The sequence below is a fragment of the Chiloscyllium plagiosum genome, chromosome 22 (genome assembly GCF_004010195.1).
Source record: "Chiloscyllium plagiosum isolate BGI_BamShark_2017 chromosome 22, ASM401019v2, whole genome shotgun sequence".
NCBI lineage: Eukaryota > Metazoa > Chordata > Chondrichthyes > Orectolobiformes > Hemiscylliidae > Chiloscyllium > Chiloscyllium plagiosum.
Genome location: NC_057731.1, coordinates 1,099,284 through 1,125,191, shown reverse-complemented (window position 1 = coordinate 1,125,191; position 25,908 = coordinate 1,099,284). Strand labels below are relative to the sequence as shown.

Genomic DNA, 25,908 nt, shown 5'->3' with positions numbered 1-25,908 from the left:
TCCCCCCACCACCCGCCAACACCAATCCACACATTTACATCATCAGTCTTACTTACCTGACACCAACTTGCACATGGCCTAGGTAGTAATCCTAACATTACTATGTCCGTAGTTCCAGTTTTTTATTTAGCCTTGAGCTGTTTGGAATCCTGCAGCAGAACCTCTTTGTCCCACAATCCCTTCTTGCTACCTAGATGGATAGCAACGGCTGGATCCTTCTCCTCTCCCCATTTAAGTTCCTCCTCATCACATTGGGAATACCTCACATCGTGCTAAATGGGACAGACTTCAAACATGCCAAACAACAGAACAATGTGAGATAGCTGAAGCTAAGAAATTGAATTAGCTTTATTGTCACATGTACTGAAATGAGTACAGTGAAAAGCTTACAAGTTGCCACTTATGGCACCATCTTAGGTACAAGTTCTTAGGAAAAAAATTGGAAAAATAACGCAGTAAAACGTCCAGCATTACAGATTGTATGAATAAATTAGAAAATAGAGAAATAAGAAGTTCAGAACAACAGTCCTTCCAACCCAGTCCTCGCTGGTTCCTAAGTCTCCAGTCAGCACTGGGCCTCGACTCCTGACCACATTGGGCTTCACCTTGGGAGACCACTCTGGATTCACCTTGGAAGTCCTCACAGAGCCAAGAGACCGCCACTCTGGCTGTGTGCTGAGGCTGAGAGTCCGTATCCATGTTGAGGCCGGGAGTCACCAAAAAGAGGGAAAAACAAAGAAGAGGAAGATGAAATCAATGAGCTCCAGCTGAAGTGTCCTACTCTGCCGCCATCTTGGAGGTGAGTGCACAAACAATAAATTAGATCAAAGCTCCGCAGTCTGTTGCATCCAGTTATGAATGATACTGAACAATTAAACAATTAACCAGATGAGGCAGTCCCAAAAACATCCCTGTGCTCAATGGTGGTGGAGACCAGCAATTCAGAACCACAGATAAGGCTAGAGCATTTGCTGACGTCTTCAGCCAGAAGTGCAAGTCCCTGTATCGTCCTATAGTCCCCAGCATCATAGATGCCAATGTTCAGCCATGTTGGTTTCCCCCAAAGATTCCCAAACACTGTATCTGATGATGCTGTAATGCTCAGTCAAACAACTCAAGTTACAATCCAATGATACTGGCCACATCCCTTACATAGCACATTGTAATATGTTTAAATTCCAGCAATAATCCTTGTCTTCCAAAGGAGAATGCTGTTTGATAATGTCACAGAGGTGAGTAGAACAATACATGCTCACTAATGAAATTTGGCTGACACAAATGTAGAATATCACACTCTTGCAAATGTGTACCAGTTCGTGGGTAGGAGTCTTTTTAGAGATTAAGCCCATATGCAGTGGAGATGGTAGATGAGCCATGTAATCCTGTTTGAATGGAAACTTGTCGAAGACTTACCCAGTAACAGAGTGTTTTTTTTAAACTAGCTTCTTGTGAATAAATATTGTGCACTTTGCTCATTGTGCCTGGTCTTGTTTGCTCAGACTTCATCCTTACAAATATTCTCATGTAACATAGGGTTGCAGTATTTTATATTTCACCTCATTTGTTTGAGTTTTTTACACTGGAAACCAAGAAATGTCCATTCTATAAATATTATCACTTAACAGCACACCATATTATTTAATGATTTTGTTCAAGTATTTGGAACTTTTCATTGATTCCCTCTGATTGACAGTCCAATATTTCTTGGGAGTTTACTTGCATCTTGCACTTTCCTGATCACTTTGGAATTCTGCTACAAAACTGGGGTAATGCAGACAATCAATTTGAAAACCATCAAATGTAGGAGCAGGAGGAGGCTATTCAGCCCACTGAGTCTGCTCCACCATTCAAGAGGTCATAGCTGATCTGAATCCTCAACTTCAGATATATTACAAAAGACTCAGAGTTTCACTAGTTTTTAATCAGCACCGTTGCATACTAAACCTTATTATTACAGCCTTGTTCTGAGTAAGGATTGCCTGAATCCTGAAGTCTAAGCAAAAATGCCTTTCCCTGATTTGTGTGAATCATTTGAACTGGACAGCCCTAAGGAACTGAGTCTCTCTCAGAACACAACCACAAGACATTCCTCAGGTCAGTGGCTGAGACTCAACTAACTTCAGCTGTTGCCCAAGTGACTTTCCCACTCAGGTTAGAAATGCAGCTGTTCCCTAAAGGCCAGCTCACGGCTGAGGACAGGTCTTGTGGCTGCACAGAAGACAGGTGCAGCTCAGAGGAGCATCAGAAATTGTGTCAGTTCTTTTTAATCGTAAGGAAGGTTGCAGCCTTCTCTTCCATTCAATAAGATTACAGCTGTGTCATGGGAAATCATGTCTCACAAACTTGATTGAGTTTTTTTGAAGTAACAAAGAAGATTGATGAGGGCAGAGCAGTAGATGTGATCCATATGGACTTCAGTAAGGCGTTCAACAAGGTTCCCCATGGGAGACTGATTAGCAAGGTTAGATCTCATGGAATACAGAGAGAACTAGCCATTTGGATACAGAACTGGCTCAAAGGTAGATGACCTTTGGTGGTGGTGGAGGATTGTTTTTCAGACTGGAGGCCTGTGACCAGTGGAGTGCCACAAGGATCGGTGCTGGGTCCTCTACTTTTTGTCATTTACATAAATGATTTGGATGCGAGCAAAAGAGGTACAGTTAGTAAGTTTGCAGATGAGACCAAAATGGGAGGTGTAGTGGACAGCGAAGAGGGTTACCTCAGATTACAACTGTATCTAGACCAGATGAGCCAATGGACTGAGAAATGGCAGATGGAGTTTAATTCAGATAAATGCGAGGTGCTGCATTTTTGGGAAAGCAAATCTTAGCAGGACTTATACACTTAATGGTAAGGTCCTAGGGAGTGTTGCTGAACAAAGAGACCTTGGAGTGCAGGTTCATAGCTCCTTGAAAGTGGAATCGCAGGTAGATAGGATAGTGAAGGAGGCATTTGGTATGCTTTCCTTTATTGGTCAGAGTATTGAGTACAGGCCACTGTTGGAATATTGCATGCAATTCTGGTCTCCTTCCTATCGGAAAGATGTTGTGAAACTTGAAAGGGTTCAGAAAAGATTTACAAGGATGTTGCCAGGGTTGGAGGATTTGAGCTATAAGGAGAGGCTGAACAGGAAGGGCTGTTTTCCCTGGAGCGTCGGAGGCTGAGGGGTGACCTTATAGAGGTTTACAAAATTATGAGGGGCATGGATAGAATAAATAGATGAAGTCTTTTCCCTGGGGTCGGGGAGTCCAGAACTAGAGGGCATAGGTTTAGGGTGAGAGGAGAAAGATATAAAAGAGACCTAAGGGGCAACTTTTTCATGCAGAGGGTGGTATGTGTACGGAATGAGCTGCCAGAGGAAGTGGTGGAGGCTGGTACAATTGCAACACTTAAGCAGCATTTGGATGGGTATATGAATAGGAAGGGTTTGGAAGGATATAGGCCGGGTGCTGGCAGGTGGGACTAGATTAGGTTGGGATATCTGGTCGGCATGGACAGGTTGGACCAAAGGGTCTGTTTCCATGCTGTACGTCTCTGTGACTCTGATCAGATTATGGCCTGAACCCTTCTTTCCTGTCTGCTTCTCACGACCCTAGTCTATCTTATACATCAAATATCTATCTCACTGAGCTGCGAATAAAATCAAGGACAGCCTCCAATGCACGTGGGGAAGAGAATTGAAAAGATTGGGATAAAGAATTTCTAATCTCCATCTTAAATGGGAGATCTCTTATTTTCAAACAATATCCCCCTCCCCATACCAGATCTCAGACTCCCCTACGAGGGGTCTCAGCATCTATCCCATTAAGCCTCTTGGCGTCTTAACAGACTCCACAAAGTCAACATAATTGATGGCTTTGTTGTCACTTCCCTGCAGGTCAACCTTGCTGTGTTTTTGGCTGTTTCTCTTTCTGGGACAAGACTCCCCCCTCCACCACTCTTACCACAGAACACATCCAAGTCTTGAAAACTGCAGAGGTTACAGGCACTGAACAAATTGTCACGGAAAAATAGGCAGTAATGCTGACAGGTGAGACGTGAAACTGAGAAAATCCTGAAGCTTGTTTAATTATGGAACGGTGCTGCACATCCCATTTCCAAACAAAATACAAGAAAGGGAATAAAAACACCATTTTAGTCTAATGGGTTTTCTTACAGACTCCCTAACTCCTATAGATTACATTTCTAAAACACTTGGGAAAGAAAAGGAAATAATGATTTGGAAAAATTTTACTAAGTATATTCCACACATTTACGGTGGCTCAGTGGTTAGCACTGCTGCCTCACAGCACCAGGGTCCCAGGTTTGATTTCAGCCTCGGGCGACTGTCTGTGTGCAGTTTGCACATTCTCCCAGTGTCTGCGTGGGTTTCCTCCGGGTGCTCCGCTTTCCTCCCACAGTCCAAAGATGTGCAGGTCAGGTGAATTGGCCATGCTAAATTGCCCATAGTGTTAGATGCATTAGTCTAGAGGGAAATGGGTCTGGGTGGATTACTCTTTGGAGGGTCGGTGTGGACCTGTTGGGCTGAAGGGCCTGTTTCCACACTGTAGGGAATCTAACCTATTCTATTTTTGCTGTATCTTTACAATCATTTTAAATAAAACAATGGAGAGCAAACAGCTCGCAGACTTTCATGTCCTAGCAGTAAAAGAGATTCCTCTATGAAGTGAAAAATTGACAAATTAAGATTGCAATTCAGAATCCATTAATGATCTTACAATACACCAAGACAGGTCCTCAAAGGTAGTTTAATAATGAACCTGAAACCAAATAATTTATGAAGGAGATTTATTGCAATATATTATCCATCCAAATACATCTTTAAAAGAGAAGCACAGAGAACAGAGACTGTGGTATATGGAAGAGGAACAAGCTTTTAAAACTTTAAATTCAGCTTAAACTGGCAGAACATTTCCATTAGTCACAGTATTCCAACAGTCCGGTTGTCAATTTCAAAAAGCATTTCTCTTGTAAAAGCTTGTAAATTCAAATTGGAGGATTTTAAATGCATTAAAAAATTCAAGACCCAAAACTTTTAAGTATGAAATTGTTTTTGTATCTGAAAACATGTTACCTTTAATAACTGCTCCTTATAAAAGTAGTTTGAATACATTAATTATTCAGTATGTACAAAAAGAGAAATAATTTGAACACCATCCTGCAAAGTAACAGAGCAAATATAGCCTATATTCAATACCTTAAAATTTGTTGATCATAAATTAGATCATGTCACAAAATTTCTTCAATGATATTGGTAAGATACTTATGGTGCTGTCAGAGCAGGGAATGAACGTAAGAATTTTTAAAGTATGTCCCGTGAATGAATTTGACTCCCATTTCACTATTCCAGGGTAAATCAGATTGGATATGGACAATCTGGCCTATATTGTTTCTCAGCTGCAGAACAAAAAGAATGTAACCACAGGATTAAAACTTCCAGAGTGCTGGAATTACTGTCAAAGCCAAGGTCAGCATCACTGAAAACAGTGTGGTCACATTTCACCAAACTATTTTGACATTGCTTGAAGATTATAATCAATGCTTCTCTTTTTAATCACCATCTATCAGCTGACTCATGTCCCTTCACCCAGTGAAAACTAAGAAGAGTTCTGCACGTGAGCAATAGTGAACATTATCTGCAGAAAGGAAGGTACAGAATAAAAGTGTGACTTTATGGAATATTAAAAAGAATTGAGAAAAATAATTGCAAATGTGGTGAAATGACAGTGTCCCAGGTACGGATGGGGGTGAGGAGAGAGAAATTTGTGTTGACATGTTGAACTGCTCATGTTTAACTCTTGTACCATGCAAAACTAATCAATTCTTTAGTTGTTTCACCAAACAAGTACATACGCATAATAAGACCCTTTACAGAGTTCAGACATCCTCAGCTTATATGTTCTAAGCAAAATATGCTGCGCCCACTTTAACATCCAAAGATTTCTTCAAGACATCAGAAGACTAGTTACACTATTTGTTCTGCAAATTACAGAATTTAAGTCTCATTGTTGCTGGACCAACACTTTATAAAGGGCCTCTGGAATAAAGCTGTTAATAAGTTGCATAATTTTTACCTGGCAGACAATAAGGTTTTATTAAATGCTAAGCTTATTTCACGTAATTAACAGTCAAAATACTTGAAGAAAGTAATTTCCAACACAACAAGGAAGTGGAACGTTGGCACATCAGCAGAAATTAGAGCTCAGTATTGTGTTCCTTCTTCAATTCTGCAATGGTGTTCAAATATTTCAGTTTTTAAAAAAATTACACTTTACATCTCATTTCCACAGGAAGAAAATGCAAGGAACAACATGAACCTGCTACATACCAAACCCGAAACCAGGCCTGAGCAGAACCGGTACAGGAGTAAACTCTACTAATCTCTATAAGGCAGCATGTAACTACAAGTGCTACATCTTGTAAAAGTTATCTTGAATCCACTCAAGTACGCCTCAAAGGTACTTACCTGGTTTCTAATATACAGCTTAAGCTCAATGAAAACAACAAGTAACTTGGTATATAAATTAGCTGCCAGCTCATCTCATAGAAAACATTATGATCTTCATGAGAGAAGATACAAACTGGAAATAAAATCTGCAATACGCTTCAACAAACTGCCCACCACCCAAAAATAATTTCTGCAACACAACTTCTTCAACCTCTGTCGCAGCTGTAGTCGAGATCACCCACTGTTCTTTGGTCTTATTATTCTCTTTGCTCCCTTTGTATCCTTTTCAGCAAGTAAATGGCTTTTGAACAAGCATCCACAAAAATATATACAGAAGATTCATTTTAACTTCTGAGGAACTCTATTAAATAGCTGTACAACTCAAAGCATTTAAGTCAAAACAAAAAAAAACTAAAACAAAGTGAAACATTTTGGCAGGGAAGAGAATCCATCCCAGTAAAAATAAATGCTCAACATAAAGGCAATACAAATGAACTCATGTTAAACAATTGTCCAAAAATGCAAAATTTGTATTTGGTAAATGTACCATGTTCAGTGAAAAGGAGTTAGTAAAGGTGGCCTAGTGTTTCAGTGTGTAATAGGCTGAACAAGAAGTTTCAGACTGAAGTTCTGCATGATCAATACAGCCACTGTACATCCAGGAAAGCACACTGGCTGTAAGAAGTTTCCTAAAAGTGGCTTAATGCTGGTATATAGCTTAACAAAACAATATCATGCAATTATGTCTTTTATTCCAACAGATTACCATCTTCACATTCACTTTGCATGGGGTTTTCAACAGACTCACTCAACACATTGCCACCTGCGAGATGCCCAGTCTCAAAGTACATCCCCAAAGCTCCATAATGAGCACCAACTCCTTCCTCCTCTATTCCATGAGGAAATTCTTCAATCTCGCTCTCCTCCTCCCCATCACCAACACTTTGGCTGCTGCAGGATTCATTGTTGCTAACACTGTTGGCAGAAGATGAGCCGTCATCTCCCTCAGAATCTGAGTAGACTTCAGCACCATGGAAGATGTACCGACTGGGCGCCAAGAACAGATACTGGGAATCTGAAAATTGAGAAATGAAAATGTTGTAAGGTCACTGTGCTAAGTTACAAATACGCAATAGTCAGATATATCCCTTCCCCAGCAGCTCAATTTGCAACATACAATGTGCAAAGCTTAGCCCTGAGGAGTTCCACAAAGATACTGGGATTTGATTATTGGGAGGTAACATAAACTCTTAGACAACAAGGCACAAAGTTCTTTGTTACTTTATTTATAGTACATTGCACCAAACTGTAAGATTTGGATGTGCAAAAACACATTCCAGAGACAGAAGAAATCTGCTTGTTTCATGGAATTGTAGAATTACAGCATGGAAACCGACCCTTCAATCCAACTCATCCATGCCGGCCAGATATCTTACACTAATCTAGTCCCATTTGCCAGCATTTGGCCCACATCCCTCAAAACCCTTCCTATTCATATTCCCATTCAGATGCTTTTAAATTTGTAATTGTACCAGCCTCTACCACTTCCTCTGGCAGCTCATTCCATACACACACCACCCTCTGCGTGAAAAATTGCCCCTTAGGTCCCTTTTAAATCTTTCCCCTCTCACCTTACACCTATGGCCTCTCTGGGAAAAAGACCTTAGCTATTCACCCTAACCATGCCCCTCATGATTTTATAAATCTCTATAATGTCACCCCTCAGCCTTTGATGCTCCAGGGAAAATAGTCCCAGCCTATTCAGCCTCTTGCTGTTGGTCAAACCCTCCAACAGCAACATTCTGTAACCTGACATTTTAACCTGCAGGATCCATACATTCCAGTCTCACGGAGAATAACCATCTTTGAGACTGGGAATACCTTTGGAAAGTTTGTCACTTTATTTCCAATCTTTGTTTCCACTTAAAAGTCACCAAACTAACAGATGTCCTGCAAATGTGTAATCATTCTTGGAGTTAACTGTAGATGAGAGTCTTACCTACCTACTGGCTGAGCTAGGTCACGAAGACCAACAGCAGAAACCTGAGCACAAAATCAAGATTGACAACACACTGCAATAGGGAGGGAGGGGTACCCTGCCTGAGAGGCCAGCTTTTGGATTTGTTGAAAACTTAGGGATCCATCTGTTTGATCAGGAGATACAAAAACATCTAGTGACACTTTTGCAAAATTGGGAGCAGTTTCTTCTGCTGGACAATGGCCCTGAACAAATTTGACTGATAGTCATCTTTTCTCGATTACCCACTTACCTGCTGGTATACAGCTGGTTAACATTCAGAGACCAGTCTGTCCTGGATATTGGAGTAAACTAGTAAACTACTTAGCACAGGAGCAGCAATTCAGACATAGCCCTTTTTTGTTCACAGGACTGAACGGTGTCAGTTGTTTAAAGATTACAGTGAAAAAGCAAAGGCAAGCAACCAGGTGGATAGGATCTGGCAGATTGGGGAGGATTGAGGGTTTTGGGTTGGGTGGGAGTGGTTGATGAGGGTTTGCAGTCAGCAGTGTGTCAGAGGTTGAGTTAATAGTTATAGGGAGTCAGACTAGGTATTGAATCTTCGAACTTCTTCTGGGTAACTATTAAATTAAGTCAGAACCCTCTGAATTTTCTAACTTTAAGTCCTTTCTCAGAAGATTCCAGACATGGGGGGAGTTTCCTGTGTACTTCCCTTGAGTCAGGTAGGTCAGGATTTCCACATGGTCCCAATGCACAACACAAGGCTGTGCTGGGAGCCATTCAAGGGCAGGAGGAAATGAGGATTTAGTTGTGGTAGGGTACAGTATAATTTTGGGGACAGACACTGTTCTCTCCAGCTGTGAGTGTCCTGAAGGCTTGTTGCTTGGTACTAAGGGCCAAATGGTCTCGACCTGCACCATAACTATCCTGTGATTCTATGATTTTGGCTGCGTTAACTTGGGTCACTCACTTGAGGCAGTGCTATATTCTGTCACACTGTATTGGGTATTATTCACATCTTGCTGCTTGTGATGACATCAGTGAAGTATAATGGTTTTGTAGTTTGGTTCGGACACTCAAACGAATTTTCACAAGCATGAGTTACCAATTCACCATAACTAGGGTGAACCACCAACAAAGGGGCATGCTCAGATTCATTAAACGCCTCAGTTTAGACAATGGCTGCAGGCTGTCCTCCTTATTAACACAAACTCTTTTCTCATCCCCTGCAGCAGGAAACTTTGCTATCGTTATTTTTTGGCTGAACTATATTCTCTGCTGCTTTCAAAGTTCTTTCACCAGCAACTTGGTCAGTTACATTTGTGGTGCAGTGGTAGTGCTCCTATCTCTGAGCCAGAAGGTCTGGGTTCATGTTCCACCTATCCTAGTCATGTGTCATAACATGGCCAAACACACTGATTGAAAATAATTAAGACTGGTCCCTACTCTCCACTCCCCTCTCTCACATACAAAGTCTTGTGGTTACCAAGCTCAACTAGTGGAACTATTACAACTGGTATCATCTCGGTTAAGGATGGGCAAGGAGGGCAACAATAAAGATGTGCACTTCTAATTGTTATCCAGTGTTGGAAGTGAGGACAGTACTGATCCTGGCTGCTCAAATATGCTCAAATAGCTACAGTCAATGTCCAGGTCCATGTATTTATAAATACAATACTGAACATGGACAAGGTAATCACCAGCAATCAGCAGCTCCCGAAGCTGATTTTATACATTGGTGTGCTAATATTTCTGGTGGGTTGCTGGTGAACACAGCATTGGTCACTGTCCTTTATTGTCCAGTGCATGGAATATATCAACAGTCAAGGACACACAAAACGTCTACAGGCAAGACTTACCACCTAATCTTTTGCTGATTTGTTCTTTTGGATATTTATTGCTCCATTCTCTTTTGAAGACTTCTTTAGTATGCTTTATATTACTTGGAACATGATGCCCTGGGTTTGGACAATTATCCTCAACAGGTTCGTCAGTGCAATTTCCAAAACTTTCCTCCACAGAACTCTTGCTCTCCAGTTCCTTCTCATGAAGATCTTTTTCTACCTCAGATTGCTCTGGATTTTCATCTGCACAACTTGTAGTAGATTCTCCAACAGGTTCACAACTTTTAGTGATAGAAACTTTTCTTGCGGTCAATCTGTGAGACTCTATTTCTTGTTCACATGAACTAGAATCTTCTGTTAAAATGGGAGGCGTGGGTGGAAGATCAAACGAGGGACATTTTGACTCTTTTTGCAATCGTGGGGGCTTTTCAGTGATTTCTGTCAGCTTTATGGGATTGCTGCAAAGTTCTTCAAACTCTCCACCCAAACGATGAAATAGCTCATTAATGACAACATCACAGTCGCCCAACAGTTCCACATCAAAGTTCAGGTGATTCAAGGGCTCCCTATTAATGAGTATCTGAGGCACATGGTGTGGTACAGAGCCTGTATAAAAATCGAGAGAGCGAGTTAGGATCATACTACATAGAAGACTACAAAAGTACACAACTAAACAATGGAGGTAATGCCTGGAAATTCTGACCTGTACAGAGAATGCCAAATTATCATTTCAAGGTGTATATCGGAGTGTGATGAAGGATTCATACTTGAAACTTCAATTTGCCTCTTCCTTCCACAATACTGATCAAAACGGTTAGATTTTTCCAGCTTATCCGACTTTTCTTTCAAAACTTCCTGTACCTGCAGCTCTCCTTCCACTCACAAGTAGGATTTGGAAATACACATAACCATTTGCCAATTTCAGATCATAAATTACAAACTGAAACAATTGCAATAAACAAGTGTTACTGTCATTCCTTCACTGCCGGGGGGGGGGGTCAAAATCCTGGAACACCGTCTCAGGAGCACTGTGGGTGCCCCAACACCATGGTGACTGCAGCGGCTCAAGAAGGCAGCTCACCACAACCACCTTCTGGCTCGGCTACGAATGCTGAAGATGCCCGAGACACCTGTACCCCATGATCAGAATACAGGAAAAGTAACTGGCTTCAGTTTGAAGCAACCCATTTTCTTTGATAACCCCTTAAAGTGACACTGAATTGCGCGTACCTAAAAACACTAAAACCATTTCTCAATACTACTAAATTGGCTGGACAGTAGCTGAAGGAGTTAATTTATCTCATTTCCTAAGGGCCAGGGTCTAAGCAAGTTATAAACCAAACTGAAAACCTGGCTGACAGCATATACTCAATAATGTATGACAGATGTGGAGAAACTCAGCAAATCTGGCAGCATTTGTAGAGAATGAAACTGAATGAATGTTTCAAGTCCAATATGGCTCTGTGACTTTAGGTTGTAATTTGTTTCACCTTCAGCTGTAAATAGTCACAATGTGCCACATGTACTGCTCACACTTTCAAAATTGGCCACCAGTGCATGCCAACATAAATCACTATATTCTGAAAAGCAAAGACATTTAAAGCTCAATTTCATCAACTGCACATGCCAACCACCATCAACAGAAGGAAAACTTCTGCTGAACTTTGTAACAAATACACAATAGACATTAAAACAAAGTAGGTGGATATTTTCCACAGGTATCCTCTCTCTCTCGCTCTCACTGTGAGAGAGAAAGAAACAAATCAGATTTCCAATCAGCAATTCATACAAAGAATGTGAAATTACTTTCAATGTTCATTTTGGACTTGCACAATTTGCGTGGAGTGAGTGCTCCAATTTCTGAAGAATACATCTCCCTTCACTCAGCATTAACAACATCCCAATGTTCAGAACAGCATGGCACAATTGTAACAATATCCCTCTTGCCCACACATCTGTGAGGCCTTTCTGCCCTCTCAAATTAAAATATTTAATCATAGGACATGGGTGTCCAGGCTAGCATTTATTACCTATCCCATAGGTGTGGGTGAGCTACCATTTTGAACCATTGTTATACTTGGCAAGCAGGGACACACACACTGGCGTTAGCAAAGGAGATTTTCAGTTTTAACCCATTGACAGTGAAGAATGAGCAGTACAATTCCAAGTCAGGAAGCAGTGTGGCTGGGTTTGGAGTTTGCAGGTAGTGTTTCCTACATGGATCTGGTGCCCTTCTCCTTCAAGGTATGACCATGATTTACTAGCTTGAGATCACCAAAGCTCATAAATGCCTTATAGCCAAAAGATATATCAGTGTAAGTGAGAAATCCCAAATTCTACAATTGACAGACTACTGACCAGTTTTGAACTAAGATTTGTTGAAGCGAGTTGATTAAAAACAGAACAGCATTTTCATCTACTTCAAAGTTTATGCAAAAAGCAATGACTAGCAGACTATGTAACGGTTGCAAAGCCATATGTAACATGACATAAACCAAATACACTTCTATACAGAACATGCCATACGAAGAACCCAAGCTTTGAGTGCAAATTTAACTAAGTATCGAAAGCTAGACTTTTGTTGAAAGCAGTAGAGGGATGGGTCTTGGACACAAAAAGCACCACGTCCAAGCAGGCCCTTATGTACCATGTGGCACTGTTTGAAATGTTTTGAATGTGATACCCAACTTCAGTATTTCAAATATTAAGAGAATACTGGAAGGTCAGGCAGTTGCTGTGGAGAGAATAGAAGTAATGTTTCAAGTCAGTGACCTTCAATTTTCTGGATTTCAAAATGTATTGCCTATAATTGCACCTGAGCAGCACAAGCCATCAATGTGGATCTAACTGAAGGGTGGAATTTCTTACTTGGTATGAGGGCCACTGGCCGCACTTTTAAGGAAGATCCGATCACAATTAGGAGATCAACCTCGTCTTTGTCATATTTCATACTTCTGTGGAATTGCTCTGGTAGATTTTCTCCAAAGAATACTATATCTGGCTTCATAATTGCAAGAGGAACATCAGGTGGACATTTTGGGCACTGGGGCACTACCTGATGAGGAATGGAATACACAAATTAGTTCCACATGACAAGCTATTCTGCTTATTTAGAGATACACATTTCTCAACAAAACATGTACTGGTCTCTAAATTAGCCCTGGTATAAAAATTCCAGCCAATCCAGTGCGGCAATATATTAATGCCCTGGAGGAAGGAAGCGAACACACTTTAGCCACATTTGCAGTTAACACTAAATTAGATGGAAAGATAGGTTGCAAGATGCATACAAACAATTTACACAGACTTTTGACAGGTTAAGTGAGTGCAAAAATTTGGCAAGTGGGAGTTGTTCATTTTGGAAGGGAGAACAAAAGAACTGAATATTACTTAATTTGAGAGAAACTGCAGTAAGCTGCAATATAAAGGTATTTGTGCATGATGCGCAGAAAGCTAGCACACAGGAGCAGGAGATAATCAGGAAGGCTAATGGAGTGTTGGCTCTTATTTAAGGGGGTTGGAATATAAGAGTAGTGAAGTCGTATTGCAAGTGTACAAGGTGATGGTGAGACCACATCTGGCATATTGTCACCAGTTTTTATTCCCTTATTCAAGGAAATATATTGTTTCATTGGAAGCTGCTCAGAAAAAGTTCGCTCAGATAATCCCAGATATGGAGGGATTGTCTTATCAGCAAAAGTTAAACAGATTGGGAGTCTACTCATTTGAGTTTAGAAGAGTGAGAGATGATCTCATCGAGACATATTGGATTCTTAAGGGGCTTGACAGGGTCAATGCTGAGAGATTTATTTCCCCTCATGGAAAGGTCTAGGACCAGAGGGTATAGTCTCATAATAAAGGGGTACATTTTTAAGACTGAGATGAGGAGGAACTTCTTCTGTGAAGGTTCAGTGTCTCTGGAATGTCTTGCCACACAGAGAGCTGTGAGGCAGAGTCCTTGTGTATATTTAAGGCTGAGATATAAAGAATCTTGATCAGTGAGGGAATCAAGGGTTATGGAGAAAAGGCAGAAAAGCGGACATGAGGAACATTGGATCAACCACGATCCTATTGAATGGCAGAGCAGGCTTGGCGGGCCGAATGGCCTATTCCTGTTCCTATTTCTTATTGTCTTATGGTCTAAAATATTAGAAGATAGAATGGGGTTGACCATGTGAACTGTGGTAACTGTCAAGTCTCCATATTTAGCAACCAAACAGTAGATGAAAAACCAGTGTGATGTTATCTGTGCCCCCCCCACTGTCTCGTATAAAAGCTGCACGGACAGCAGTCCAAAATCAGCCAGGGTCCTGGGCAGGGAGAAACTTCAAGCCAGTGCATCTCAACTTTATTAGTTGAGGAAAGGAGAGGCAGGCCCAATTACATGCCTCAACCCCTGATGATTTCAAACACTAACTATAATAAATATTCAACAAACAGGCTTATTCTTACCTGGTTGAAAACATCTTTCCTGATTGCTTCGCAATCAACTTTATATTTGCACATCAAACAAGAAGCCATCGCAAATGAGCCTGTGGAAAAGTTTCCAGAAAATAAAGCAACAGTTTTGCTACTAATCAAGAACAAAAATTCACACAGATTTAATAATGCCTAAAAGCTTAGTCTGGAAAGTATTGCCAATCCAAAGCTGTAAACTGATCCAAATAATGGTTCCTCTAAAGTGATGTTAGGATAAAGTCATCCAACATTTCACACATAAAATTTACACCATCACTTCAGCAATATAACATTTTCAAAATAACATTCTTGGATGTAGAATCATAAAGATAGTCTCTCTTTAACTTTTGCTAAATCCTGGCTCTCCTCCAGTACATTAAACTCCAAAGAGGGCTTTTGTGGCACAGTGGTAGCATCCTCTGAGCCAGGAGGCCCAGGTTCAATTCCCATCTACTCCAGAGGTGTGAGAATACATCACTGAACATGTTGATTACAAAATATCTGTAAGCTCTAATGTGTTTAAAGAGCCTGGCCCCCTAAACAATCCTATCATCTGCCAGGCCAAGCCAGAAATAACAGAATATAAATGGCACAATGCCAAAGTGGTGTGGAATGCTAGCTTTCAAACACATGCCAGTGACTGGAGCCATGTAACCTTGTACTTGAGATGCAAGGTCACAGAGACAATGTGCTTAACAGCAGTGCAACACATTCCCTGACTTGTAATTGTTCAGAACTGCTTTTATTATATTTGGATCTTACCAAACAAAAAAGCAGCAAACAAACTACAATGCTTTCTGCTCATGAAAGCATGTAATTGCCCAGGATGTGGGGGATCAGCAAGAGATATCTAGGGTAAGGGAGCAGAGTTGGATAGGGTATAGTGGAGGAAGACTCATTCAGTAATTTTAGTACCTAGTTAAGAGATTATCCTCAACTAACCATGACACTCGACAATCCTGCCAATGCCAGCAACCTGTTCCAGGGTGTCGATGTTCTGGGTGTAATTCCGCAGCAGCTTTTCTTGCTTATCCAGCAAAGCTATAAATTTGTGGCAAAGAGATGGCTGGAACTGGCCAGGATAAATCTCCTGTGTAATAAAAATACAAGGAATTGTTCTCAAATTTAAGGAGTTCAGATATTAATATTGAATTAACATATACTTAATACACAATTTCATCAAGGATGAGATTTTTATCTGACTAGGCTTCTAAAATTCTGAGTATATTGGGTGAGCCTATTCAAGATGCTCAATGAACTCCCTACTCTTTAAACTGTTTACCTCCTCACTCCATGAATCAATTTTGCAGCAAATCCTCCTTACATTTAATAAGGACAGAGTTTGCACTAGTTCAGCAGAAGCTTATTTAAAACCTCGTAAATCAACAATTCAAGTGCTACCACATCATGGTAAGCCTTCTGGATCCATATTACTGAGAGTAGGTCACGGAAAGGGGTGCAATGCTGAATAGATCACATTGTTCTACCAGTTACTGTAGCAAACAGGAGTCAGTGTTTTTTTTTAAAGCAGTATACTGTATACCAATTGTTTTGGGGGAGAGGCGATGGCTTAGTAGTCGTTTCACGGGACAATTAATCCAGAACCGCAAGTTTATGGTTCTGAGGACGCAAGCTCAAATACCACCATGATAGATGAAGACATTTAAATTCAATTTAAAAATTTATGAAATAAAAAAGCTAGTCTAATGGCAACCACATAATCACTGACAATTTTTTTTTTTAAATTCTGGTTCACTAATGTCCTTTAGGGAAGGAAATCAGCTGTCCTTGCCTGGTCTAGCCGACATGTCACTCCAGACCTACAGAAATGTGGTTGACTGTTAATGGCCCTTTGAACAATAACACTAGCCGAGCAAGTGACCCACATCCCATGAGCAAATAAAAGAAAAAACACAGCAGTGGAAAGGATAGCAATTAAGGATCTAAACAGGTAATGCCAAACATCGAAAGAGGTAAAGCATGGACTCAAATGCAAGTCCTCAGATCTTTGATAGGCACAGAAGGATGCCAATCAAGTTTGAAAGTGCAGGAGAAAAGGCTTATCATGATGGTTCAATGAAGGCTGTGAAGATGAGAAGCAGACAAATATGTGCCTGCAGCAGAGAAAACTGGGAGAAATATCGGTGAATTTGGATGAAGCCAAAAAGGTCTGAGAATTATTTGTGACAAAGAATCATGCACACATTATAGTATAAAGCAACAAAGTCATTGCAGGGTGACTGTACAGAAAATTGTGCTCTGCAGTGAAATACAAAGACTTTTAAGCCATTTCCAATGAATGAAGTTATTAGTTTTCAACTGGAAGTATTAGTTTTCCATTTGTTTACTTTTATCATCATCAAGACAGTGGACTTATGCATTTATACTAATGCAAAGTAACCTCAGCATTACAGCATTCAAATTAGTAGGTGCAACACAGGATGAAGTTTATACCTCTAGAACATGACTCTGCTGGACTGTGCAAATCTGAAGCAAAGCAAAGGACCACCCAGAGGAGGCAATGACCGAGTGGTATGCTGCAAAGGCTACGAGCCCTGACAACATTCTGGTAATAGTACTGAAGACTTGTGCTCCAGAACTTGCTGTTCCCCTAGCCAAGCTGTTACAGTACAGTTATGTATTGACAATGTGGAAAATTGCCCAGTTATGTCACAAAAAGCAGTTAAATCCAACCCAACCAATTACTGCCTCATCAATCTCCTCTCAATCATCAGTAAAGTGATGGAAAGCATCATCAAGTGCTATCAAGCAGCACCTACTCAGTGATGGCCAGTTTGGGTTTTGCCAGGGTCACTCAGCTCCTGACCTCATTACAGCCTTGGTTCAGACAAAAGAGCTAAATGCCAGAGGTGAGGTGAGCGTGACAGCCCTTGACATCAAGGCTGCATTTGACCGAACATAGCATCAAGGAGCTCTGGCAAAACTGGAATAAATAAGAATTGGGGGGGGGGGGGCAAACTCTCCGCTGATTGGAGTCAAACCTGACACATAGGAAGATGGTTGTGGTTGTTGGAGGTCAGTCATCTCAGCTCCAGGGCATCTCTCTAGGAGCTCCTTAGGGTAGTGTCCTAGATCCAACCATCACCAGGTGCTTCATCAATGTCAGAAATGGGGATGTTCACCAATGAATGCACAGTGTTTTCAGAATTGCACCATATGTGACTCCTCAGATACTGAAGCAGTCTATGTTCAAAGGTGACAAATTCTGGACAATATCGAGGCTTGGGCTGACAAGTGCTAAGTAACATTCGTGGCACACAAATGCCAGGCTATGACCTTCACCAATAACAGAAAATCTAACCAATTTGACATTCAATGGTGTTACCATCGCCTGAAGCCAAAACAATCAACATCCTGGGGGTTACCGAGACCAGAATTTCAACTGGACTTGCTATAATAAATGCATGGCTACAAAAGCAAGTCAGAGAGACTCTGAATACTGCAGTGAGTAACTCACCTCATGATTCCCCAAAGCCCAAAGCCTGTCCACCATCTGCAAGCCTCAAGTCAGAAGTGTGACGGAATAGTTCCCATTTGCCTGGATAGGTGGAACTCCAACAACACAAGAAGCGTGACACCATCCAGGACAAAGCAGACCATGTCCACAAACATCCACTCTCTCCACCACAGATACTAAGTAACAGCAGTGTGTACTATCTACTAGATGCACTGCAGAAATTTACTAAAGATTCTTTCCAGCTCCTTCCAAACCCACAACCATTTTCATCTAGAAAGACAAGGGCAGCACATATATGTGAATCACCGCCTTCAAGTTCCCCTCCAAGCCACTCACCATCCTGACATGGAAATATATCGACGTTCCTTCTGTCGCTGGGTCAGAACCTTGGAACTCTCTCCCTAATGGTAATGTGGGTCTACCCACAGCACATGGACTGCAGAGGTTCAAGAACACAGCTCATCATCGTCTTCTCAAGGGCAACTAGGGTGGCCAATAAATGTTGACCAGCCAGCGATGCCCACAATTCATGAGTGAATTTAATTAAAGGCATAGAATTCCCAGAGGATGGGCTTTGATGCAGATGGGAACTTGGACCATGTAAAGCTACAAAAGGCAACACTGGCCAAGATTTAGATAGATTAAATTAGATTACTTACAGTGTGGTAACAGGTCCTTCGGCCCAATAAGTCCACACCGACTCTCCGAAAGAAGGGAAGAAGTTGAAAGAGTTGCGGAAGTGTATTAAAGCAAATATTGGGACCGATCATGTGGAAATGAAAGCTTCAACGTCATTCTATGTTCCATATCTTTGAGCAAAGAAGGAAACGGATTTGAAACTGGACAAATGTAGGCTTTGGTTATGGTTGTGTCAGCATAAAGGCAGAGGAAGTTCTTCTGTGACTTAATGCCAGCAAGCATTTGGAGATGGTGCAAAAAAACTAGAGGGTCGATTCGGGTACAGTCAATTCTGATATGATGTGATAGTTCTGATCTTATGTTGTAAGAAAATTGTATAATAGCTGCCCCATTTACAATAATGGGGCCGGAATCACATTATAGCCAATTAAATTCTACAAGTAACGGTCTAAATTCTTCAATCGCATTAAAACCAATCGCGTTGAAGGAAACATAGGTTATAGCAGAACAGACTGAAGTCACGAGATCATGCTCAGTGCCATCAACATCCATGAAACTGACCCCATGGACTTGGATAACACCATAATATGCACCAAAGGTTATGCAAAATCAGCAGGAGACACTACCTGAGGAGGCATAAACGCAACATGAAACTAGGCAAAAGCAGCAACTTGGAGATAAAGACAAGATATGCAACCAAAATGTGTGAGGAGAATGGAGCAATCCATGACAATGAATAAAGGATGAGATAAAGGGAGGGAGAAGATCAAATAGACAGCAAGAGAGACTTGAGACAGTAGACAGTAAGGTTAAAGCAAAAAGACAGATACATAAACACTGTCATCCAATTACAGTTTATAAATGTACATTTACCAACTTTACCCCATTAATCATGAGTGAGCATGATTAATGGGGTAAATGAGATTACCTGCATCCCCACATAAACATTGCTGCTTAGTAGTACAGAATTTTGTTTAACTTTGTTAAATATTGACAAGCAGTTGAAGCTTCTTGTCTTGTCTTCATCAGAAATTGGATGTAAGAAACAGCCTTCCAAAAAGGAACATGATCTTATATCGAATGAGAAGAGGGTTCTGATTGGTTGGGCCATCAGTGACATGGAGATACAGCAATAACAGTGAACCAGCAATCTTAATTGTCAAACCAGGTGGATTCTGATTGGTCAGGGTATTGCCGTGTGGATGCAGAATAGATTAGTTGTCTCCATGATTCTCGTTTTATGAAAAAGGTGCACAATGTGTTTACAAATTCCTTTTGCATCCATAAAACCGGCATTTATGTATGTCACTTCTAGCCCACACAAATGCATCCCAATGCAAGCCTGTCTCATGGTTTTAAATTGACTTTTAATTTTAACGAGCACAGTCCGAATAAGTAATTAAATTATTTCCAATAGTAGAATCACAACCAATTGTGGATATACTTTTGAGGATTGCAAACACAGGCTGGTTGAGGTCGACCAGCATGCCAGCTGTGAATGTTCAACGTGTCGTCTGAGATAAGATGGTCCATCAGTCGAGGCTTATCACCTACGGACCCGGCATCACACTGGCATTGAAACTCATTGCAGCACGTCAATCATGCTCAACCTGTCTCTTTTTGTGAATGTATAAACATTGTTTTCATGCTCACTCATGATTAATGGGGTAAAGTTGGTAAATGTACATTTATAAACTGTAATTGGATGACTGTTTATGTATCTGTCTTTTTGCTTTAACCTTACTGTCTACTGTCTCAAGTCTCTCTCGCTGTCTATTTAATCTTCTCCCTCCCTTTATCTCATCCTTTAAATCAATCATGATACTCACGTAACAAGTTTTTAAAGAATTCGTGTGAGATATTTACCTTTGCAAACTTAAAAAATGGCCGGGGGTCTTTTCTAAAATATTCAATATCAAACATGGCATGAGGATCTGGAAGGTCTGGGAAATCTATTGCTAATCTGGCGTAGATGCCATCTCTTGATCTGAAGTCTGGTATTCCACATGAAACAGAGACCTAGAAAAACCCAAAAATATATCAATCAACTCAAAGACAGAGAGCATATTTAACTTAGTTCGTTTTCCAACTATTACTTCTACTTAAAAGATTTAATAATTCAATCTTCTTTGCCAATACAATGGTTAAACATGAATCTTATACATAGGGACTGCTGAGCTAAACTGCTGAACAATGCAACGGCACTAAGAGACTGATGAAATACTGACACTTTTAAGATCACTGCAAACAAAATACAAACTTACTAAAAGATCAAAGGCCTTACTCCTACTCAATTTTTCATTATTTTCCCACACCTGGCACATTAATGTGCCACAACGTTTGGACATGTGTATATTTCTTCCTCGTTGCTCCTGTCACGTAATTTCATGCTCCAGTTAGAAAATGTGATGCACAGCAGTATCGCTAGCATGTTTCTAGCAAAGATTCAGTTCAAACGTAAGGAACCAACAGCATCAAACTGTACCAGTTTTTCACACTGTAACAGGAGCTCTTCTGACCACATATGAGCCACATGGGCCAACCATTAGGAATGAAGGGAAAAGCAAGTTGCTGGAAATCTGAAATAATCAAAGCATGAACGCCGGTTCTCTCTCCACAGATGTTGCCAGAGTCATTGAATTGTTCCAGCACTTTGTTTGTGTTACACTAGAGATAAGCTCAGGCTGATTAGCAATAATTTTACACAGAGAAGGGAACACGAGAGGCACAGATAAGGTAAATTATGAACAGCTTTTCGCCATGGTGGGGGAGTCTAAAACTAGAGGGCATAGGTTCAAGGTGAGAGAAGAGAGATACAAAAGGATCCAGAGGGGCAATTTTTTTCCACACAAAGGGTAGAGTGTGTCTGGAATGAGCTGCCAAAGATAGTGGTAGATTAAATTACATTACATTACAGTATGGAAACAGGCCCTTCGGCCCAACAAGTCCACACCGACCCGCCGAAGCGAAACCCACCCATACCCCTACATTTACCCCTTACCTAACACTACGGGCAATTTAGTATGGCCAATTCACCTGACCCTGCACATCTTTGTGATTGTGGGAGGAAACTGGAGCACCCGGAGGAAACCCACGCAGACACGGGGAGAATGTGCAAACTCCACACAGTCAGTCACCTGAGGCGGGAAATGAACCCGGGTCTCTGGCGCTGTGAGGCAGCAGTGCTAACCACTGTGCCACCGTGCCGCCCATCCGGTAGAAGTGAGTACAATTTTGTAATTTCAGAAACAATTAGACAGATACATGGAAGGGATAGATATGGAAGGATATGGACCAAACACAGGCAAATGGGACTAGCTTAAACACGAAAACTGGGCAGGTTGGATAAGTTGGGCTGAAAGGCCTGTTTCCATTTGGCAGACCTCTATGACTTCAAACTGAGAACCAAGAAAAACCAATGCATTCTCCCAAACAGGAAATATATTTACACAATTGCAAACAGGTCAAAAAGGTAAGCTTGATAAAAACTACTATAATTCACACTACTAAAATATGGTAATTAAAAATGAACTCTTCTAAAATGACAAAGATCTTAGTTGTGAAAGACAATTTCAATTTGATAATAGCCTGCAGGTGCTACTCATTACATTTACAACAGGTAAGAGGATTGTAAAATTGTGATATTTTAGTTATTCAACACTTTTCCTTAATACTTACCCCAGCTCCAGTAAGGACCATGATTTTTTTGCTCTCTTTCAAGATCCTCACCACATCCTCGAGGGTGTTAATATCTTTGCGCTTCTTCCGTTTTGGTGGCTCTGACAAAATGTTCAGAACAATCTGCCACAGTGTCATGTCATCGAGATCAGGTGGAGGACTGCTCCCTCGCAACAGATCCTTCAGGATGGAACGTGGATCGGTACCCAGCATGAGATGCTGCTGGACAAAACTGTAAGGACCTAGTCAGAAAGGGGAAAGGGAAAAGTCAGGCATTTCAAAAATAAAAAATTCTTGAAAGGTAATCCAAATAGTGTCTAAGTTTTCTCATATCATCTGGGGGCCACAAATCCTTCCACCTGATCCCCACCAGCTGTGGAAGCACATACCAGTGAATGTCATGTGAAACGAGTGTTCCCTTAGGCGTCTGCACTTAGGTTCATCACTCTCACCATTAAAGGTCATGGATCAATGTGATGATTTGAGCAGATTCTGACAGCTTGTGAAATTGAAAATCATGAAGGATCTAAAATGGAGGACGACTGAGAAACATTATGCACAGGGAATGGAGTGTGTGTATATAAATCAAACAGTGAACATGCAGTTATAACAAGCAAGGAGAAAACTAAGTGGTGTGCCAGCTTTTATTGCAAAAGGATCATGGAATCAAATAGTTACTGCACAGGTGGTGCCCATGATGGCTTGCTGCAAGAGCAGCTCATCTAGTCCTGGTCCACAGCCTTTCCCCATAGCCCTTTCACTGTCAGATAATTACCCAATTCTATTTTAAACCACATGACAAAATTAGCTTATGCTACACTCTGAGGCTTATGCTACATTCCAGATCCTAACCAGTCACCACATAAAACGCTTTTGTGGCTTTGGCTTCTGTTGACAATCAGCTTACATTGTGGTGTTCTGGTTTTGGATTCTTCCATCAACAGAAGTAGTTTACCCTGTACCAACAGCCCTTGGATTTGAAAACCTCTATCAAAACTTCTCCTAACCTTCTGAGGAACATTAATTCTGACTTCTCTTCACAGATGCTGCCAGACCTGCTGAGCTTTTCCAGTAACTTACGTTTTTGTTTCTGGAATTCAGTCAGTCTCACTGGAAGGCATTGACCACTCAGGACTAGGACAAGAAGGAATTTATTTACTTCAAGGACTCTCTGGAATGCTCTAGTCCAAAAGGTGGGTGCTCAGTCAGCCAGCCAGCATATTCAAGATAGTGGTTGATAGATTTTGAATACTAAAGGAATAAAAGGATAGGCTGGTAGGTGGAGTTGAGGTACAAGATCATCCTATTGAAAGATAAAGCAGAATTGAAGGGTGAATGGTCCACTTCAATTCCTACTTTGTATGTTCTTGACACGCCTGTATAAAAAAACAAATTCACGAGAGATAAGAAAAGACAACAAAATTAAAGTAGAGGATGCATTTTTCTTCACTGTTCAATAATGCTCACCTGTCTTGATATAGTTCCTTTAACAGCAAATTGTCCCAAGGTACTTCGTGGAAGCATGGGTCAGACTAAATTTGACAGTAAACCAAATAAATGGTTAAGAGGACAGGTGTCCATGACAGGCAGATAGAAAAAGAGAATTTCGAAATGTCAGAGCACAGCAACTAAAACATGGCTATCAATGATGAAAAGATTAAAACTGGTGCAAGAGATTGGAGAAATAGATAGAACTCAGAGGATTGCGTGACTGGAAGTGATTAAGGTCCAAGGACATGGAGCTATTTGAATACAAGGATGAGAATGTCCAAACGGCACAACTGCCAGACCAGGAGGCAGTGCAGATTAGCAAGCAAGAATGGGTGATGGATGCAAAATTTGAAAGAGAATGAAAAGGGATTGGAAGCTCAATTAAGGTGAAGTTTGTAAATGGTCTTGTTCAGTTCAAATTGTTTAAACAAAATTGTGGTCATTGCTGACTGAGCCAGCATTTACTGCCCATTCCTTATTGGCCTTAAGAAAGTGGCGTTGAGCTGCCTTCTTGAATTGTTGCAGTCCATGTGCTGTAGGGAGACCCACAATGCCATTAGGGAGGGAGTTCCAGAATTTTGACCCAATGACAGTGAAAGAAATGGCAATATATTTCCAAGCCGGAATGGTGAGTGGTTTGGATTGTTTAGTTCTATCTAGGCATGTAGATTCTGCAATTTGGCATGCAAGCAGTTCTGCTTTGTAGCTTCACCAGGTTGACCACTTCATTTTTACATCTGCTTGGTGCTGCTTGGCATGCCTGCCAGGATTCCTCACTGAACCAGCGTTGTTTCCCTAAGTTTGATGATGGTGGTACAGTGGGAAATATGCCCAGGCTACACGCCTGTATTTACAGATATGCTAGTTTGCTCAAAAGCATATAATCTGAAGGCTGTCAATCCATGTACCATTTTATAAATTCCTACTTTGGAAATAGAACCAGTCTGACGCAAGATTGGAATCCAGACAGACTCTAATTTCACACCTTTAATGCATTGCCTGAGCTGACATGTAACTTTCTTTTATATAAAACCTTTAGTTATCTCAGGAATGTGACTTGAAAGAAGTTCTGGGATTTACATATTAATGAATCGAAACCTGCAATCCATTCTAAAAGATGAAAGACTTAACAGGTTTGTTCAATATATTGTATCAGTTGCATGACACTATGATCGTATGCTATAAGTTCTGTGTCTTATGATCCTGGCCCCACTAGCTTCCTGAAAAAAGAGCAGTGCTCTGAAAACTTGTACTTCCAAATAAACCTGTTGGACTATAACCTGAAGTTGTGGGGTTTTTAACTTTGTCCACCCCAGTCCAACATCGGCACCTCCTCATCATGTATTTAACTGGATGCTGCAAGATATATTCACTGATGAAGAGGAACATGACTACAGTCAGACATATACTCCAGTTGACACCATCAGTTTTTAAGATACACTATTTTAAAAACAAAGCTTGAAACACTAAAATCAAACAGTTTCACTATGCTAAGCTGCACGCTGTAAAACAGGGAGTTTCAGAAGAAAATATTAGAGCGCTTGACAACAGAAAGAGGTGAGGTAGGAGAGAATAGGAGTCAACAGCAAGAAAATGAATTGCACTCTACTGAGCACACCTAGTGCCAATAAAATCATACTATATAGAGATGAAAAGTAACTTGTGCATGAATTATGCATTTGAGCTTCCAGCTCTTCGCTAAGTAAAATAATCCATTAATTACATATTAACCTGTACCTATCCGGGTACGTGGAGTCCAGTCACTTGAGCTTGCATGGGATGTTTTGTCATCGTCATCACTTTCCCAAGAACGAACCCCATTTGGAACAATTTCCTCGGAAGCAGCATTTACCTCATATCCTCCAGATAAGCTGGCTGAAATTTAAAGAACAAA

The 25,908-nt window shown here is 40.9% G+C and overlaps 1 protein-coding gene and 1 long non-coding RNA gene across 4 annotated transcripts; one reads left to right on the top strand and one right to left on the bottom strand.

Moving 5' to 3' along the window:
• The first annotated feature begins 468 nt into the window (after positions 1-468).
• On the top strand, positions 469-7,293 carry LOC122561007. Of its 2 annotated transcripts, XR_006314880.1 has the most exons (4): positions 469-799; positions 3,878-4,030; positions 6,291-6,458; positions 7,210-7,293. It is a non-coding gene; the product is annotated as an uncharacterized LOC122561007 (long non-coding RNA). The 2 variants fall into 2 exon arrangements; XR_006314879.1 differs by lacking the exon at positions 3,878-4,030.
• Positions 4,772-25,908, bottom strand: sirt1 (sirtuin 1). 2 transcript variants are annotated; one of them, XM_043712271.1, is made up of 8 exons: positions 25,746-25,908; positions 22,524-22,765; positions 20,712-20,864; positions 15,671-15,818; positions 14,723-14,802; positions 13,139-13,325; positions 10,286-10,876; positions 4,772-7,523 (listed from the first exon to the last, which is right to left on the bottom strand). In XM_043712271.1, exons 2-8 carry the CDS (start codon positions 22,734-22,736, stop codon positions 7,198-7,200), a joined length of 1,698 nt encoding a protein of 565 aa, XP_043568206.1. In that variant the 5' UTR covers positions 22,737-22,765; positions 25,746-25,908; the 3' UTR covers positions 4,772-7,197. The 2 variants fall into 2 exon arrangements, with proteins under 2 accessions (XP_043568206.1, XP_043568205.1); XM_043712270.1 differs by having other exon boundaries at positions 25,752-25,908.